This window comes from Cervus canadensis, chromosome 4, assembly GCF_019320065.1.
Source record: "Cervus canadensis isolate Bull #8, Minnesota chromosome 4, ASM1932006v1, whole genome shotgun sequence".
In the NCBI taxonomy this organism is placed as follows: Eukaryota; Metazoa; Chordata; class Mammalia; order Artiodactyla; family Cervidae; genus Cervus; species Cervus canadensis.
The window spans coordinates 88307821-88310805 of NC_057389.1; the positions used below are offsets into that span (position 1 = coordinate 88307821).

Genomic DNA, 2985 nt, shown 5'->3' on the forward strand with positions numbered 1-2985 from the left:
AAGGGAGGGGCTTCCCTGGTGGCTGAGTGGTAAAGAATCCACCTGCCAATGCAGTAGACAGAGGTTTGATCCCTGATCTGGGAAGACCTCACATGCCTTGAAGCAAGTAAGCCCATGTGCTACAATTATTGAGCCTATACTCTAGCACCTGGTAACTGCTACTGCCGAGCCCATGTGAGCCAACTACTGAAGCCCATGCGCCCTAGAGGCCGAGCTCTGCAGCAAGAGAAGCCACTGCAAGGAGAAGCCTACACACCTCAGCTAGAGAGTATCCCCTGGTCTCCACAACTAGAGAAAAGCCCGCATAGCAATGAAGACCCAGCACAGCCAAAAATAAAATAAATAAAAATGTTAAAAAAAATATTTTTTAAAAAATAGCAAGGAAGGAGAATTAGAGGAGACAAGAATGGCTACAGGAGTAGATCAATCGTTGAATCTGAGTGATGGGTACACGTGGGACGATCCCCTGGAGGAAGGCACAGCAACTCACTGCAGTATTCTTGCCCAGAAAATCTCATGGACAGAGAAGCCGTGGTCTATTGGGTCGCAAACTTAGCACAGCGTGGCAGCAGAGATACATCACTGAATCGGAATGATGGGTGCACGTGGGAAAAGTCATCATTCCATTCTCTCTACTTGAGTGCGTTTGACACTTTCCACTATAAGCAGCTGAAATGATGAGGAAATTTCAATGGAACCCGGAGCTGAGTTGGTCATAACCTACTCACGGTGCTCTCAAGGTTGAATCAAACGTGCCGTGCTGGGGACTTCCTTGGGCGGTCCAATGGTTAAGACTTTGCTTTCCACTGCAGCGGGGTGTGGGTTCGATCCTTGCTTGGGGAGCCCGGATCCCACATACTTTGTGGCCAAAAAATCAAAACGTTAAAAAGAAAAAAATGCTATGCTGATGTAAAATGTCAACACTCAGGGAAAGCTGGGTGAGGGGTCCATGGAAACTGTCCAGAGCCCCTTTGCAATTTTTCTGTAAAGCTAAAATTATTCCAAAGTAACAAGTTTATTTTTTTTAAGGTTTAAATGAAAGCTAATATTAGGAATCAGGCCCTGTGGACCCAGAATTTGAACTGAGGCACGGTGGCCCCATCACAGGGCCACCATGAGGATGATGTACATAACGTCCCTGAGAAGACCACCCTCCCACCCCCACATCCCCTCACTCACCCTCGGATGCCAGGAGCCAGCTCAGCTGGGACTTGCCACATGGGTAGTATGACGGACTGGGCAGCCCCAGAGCAGCCAGGGGAAGAATCCGCTTTCAAACCCATTTTATTATCTAGTCTCCGGGCTAAAAACATGCCTTCCTTCCACCCTGCCCGCCCGGATCTCTACCAGCCTGGGGCTGGCGGGTCTCAGTGGGGTTCTGGGGGCCCCTCCAAGGGCGCACTGGCCTCTGCCTCCCCCACGGAGGAGGCACTACAGCGGCGCCGGGAGGTGGCTCGGGTCAGCAGAGCCAGCCTCCGGGAGCGCAGCCGGGCCTGGACAGCCCAGGTCGGGGTCTGGCGGCCGGACAGCGAGGGGTCTTCCTCGTCCCCGTAGCTGTCGACGGTGGAGTCAGAGCCGTCCTCCGTGCCGGCCACTGACTGCTTGCACATGGGACAGGAGCGCCGGACAGCCTGGGAGAACCAGGGGTTGATGCACTTGCAGTGGTAGGTATGGGAGCAGGGCAGGACCTTGAGGCGGTCGCCTTCCTCGTATTCATCCAGGCAGATGGCGCAGAGGTCGTTACACCTGGTGAAGGTGCGCACCTGGGCCCTCTGCGTGGCCTGTGCCTTGACCGCCTGCCCGCTGGCCCGCCAGCTCCAGAGCCAATGCCACAGGCGCCGCAGGACAAAGACAGCGCTGGTGAGCAGGGCCAGGGCACGGCCAAGCACCCAGGAGACGGCCAGCACCGGGTGGCAGTCCAGGTCCGGGCGGGGCGGGTAGTCGGGCAGCAGGACGACTCGGGCTGACTTCTCACAGCGCATGATGACCCGCAGGTCCTGGGAAGCAGCCTCGCCCACGAACACCGAGGGGATGGCGATCTGCTGCCGCAGGTCCTCATACACGTGGGCCATGCGCACCAGGTCGTCGGAGCGCACGTTGTGCACAATAGCCGCCTCGAAGCCGGCCCGCTGGGCGTGCAGCACCTTGAGGTCAAACGTGCAGTCGTATCGGCGGATCAGCACGATGGCGCCCAGGGAGCCGTTGCCCGGCAGCGGGCCCTGAATGGGATGGCATGCGTTGGCTGGCTTGGCCTCCATCAGGTAGCCTCGCATGCCCCCGGGGGCCAGGGGCGCCCCGAACAGGGCTGGCAGATCCTCAAAGTCCACCGTGCTTGAGTTGCCATCCAGCACGACCCGCACCACCGCCTGTGAGGGAGCGAGCAACCCCAGCAGGATCAGCGAGATCCTGACTGCCCCCAGGGCCACAGCTGGCTGCTGCCGCCCCATGGCTGGCCCGTCCTTCTCCGGCTGCGGCGTGGAGCTAGGTCCCGCTGGGGACCGCCAACGGGAGGCCTCCGGGCATCTCCAGGGCCTCCCAGGGGACCCGTGGCCAGGGAGGGAATGGAGGTGAACTTGAAAGGGCGGCTCAGAGGCAGTTGAGCAGAGCAGTGGGGACCCTGGTGGTCCTACACGGAAACGGCTCCTGGGGGCAGCCAGGCTCGCATTCTGTCCTTGAAGGCTGGTCCCAGGAGGAGATGACCTACCCAGGCGGCCTTCCTGGCAGATGACGCTGAGACCAGGAGCCCCCAGGGTTCTAGATGCCCCCAGCCTCTGTGACATCGTCCTGTTACATCCACTCCCTCCACCCCCTACCCAGACAGAATTCCTGGGGCTCTGACCTGGGGGCTGGGCAACCTTGGGAAAAAACTTCTAGAAGTCTCAGCACATCCCTCGCTCCTGGACCTTGTAAGGGTAAAGCTCAGGGGTACCACAGAGTGGTTTGGCAGCCCACACTCCCCACCATAACGTGGATCCAGCCTTCACA

The 2985-nt window shown here is 58.5% G+C and overlaps 1 protein-coding gene across 1 annotated transcript; it reads right to left on the minus strand.

The window, feature by feature from the left end:
- Nucleotides 1-1266: 1266 nt before the first annotated feature.
- ZNRF4 (zinc and ring finger 4) lies at nucleotides 1267-2785 on the minus strand. Its single transcript, XM_043464367.1, has one exon. The coding sequence runs from the start codon at nucleotides 2778-2780 to the stop codon at nucleotides 1368-1370; it is 1413 nt and encodes a 470-aa protein (XP_043320302.1). The 5' UTR covers nucleotides 2781-2785; the 3' UTR covers nucleotides 1267-1367.
- Between the last annotated feature and the right edge of the window lie 200 nt (nucleotides 2786-2985).

Bases quoted from the DNA above. Each gene is read 5' to 3' on its own strand.
- ZNRF4 (XM_043464367.1), bottom strand. From the start codon at position 2,780: ATGTCACAGAGGCTGGGGGCATCTAGAACCCTGGGGGCTCCTGGTCTC.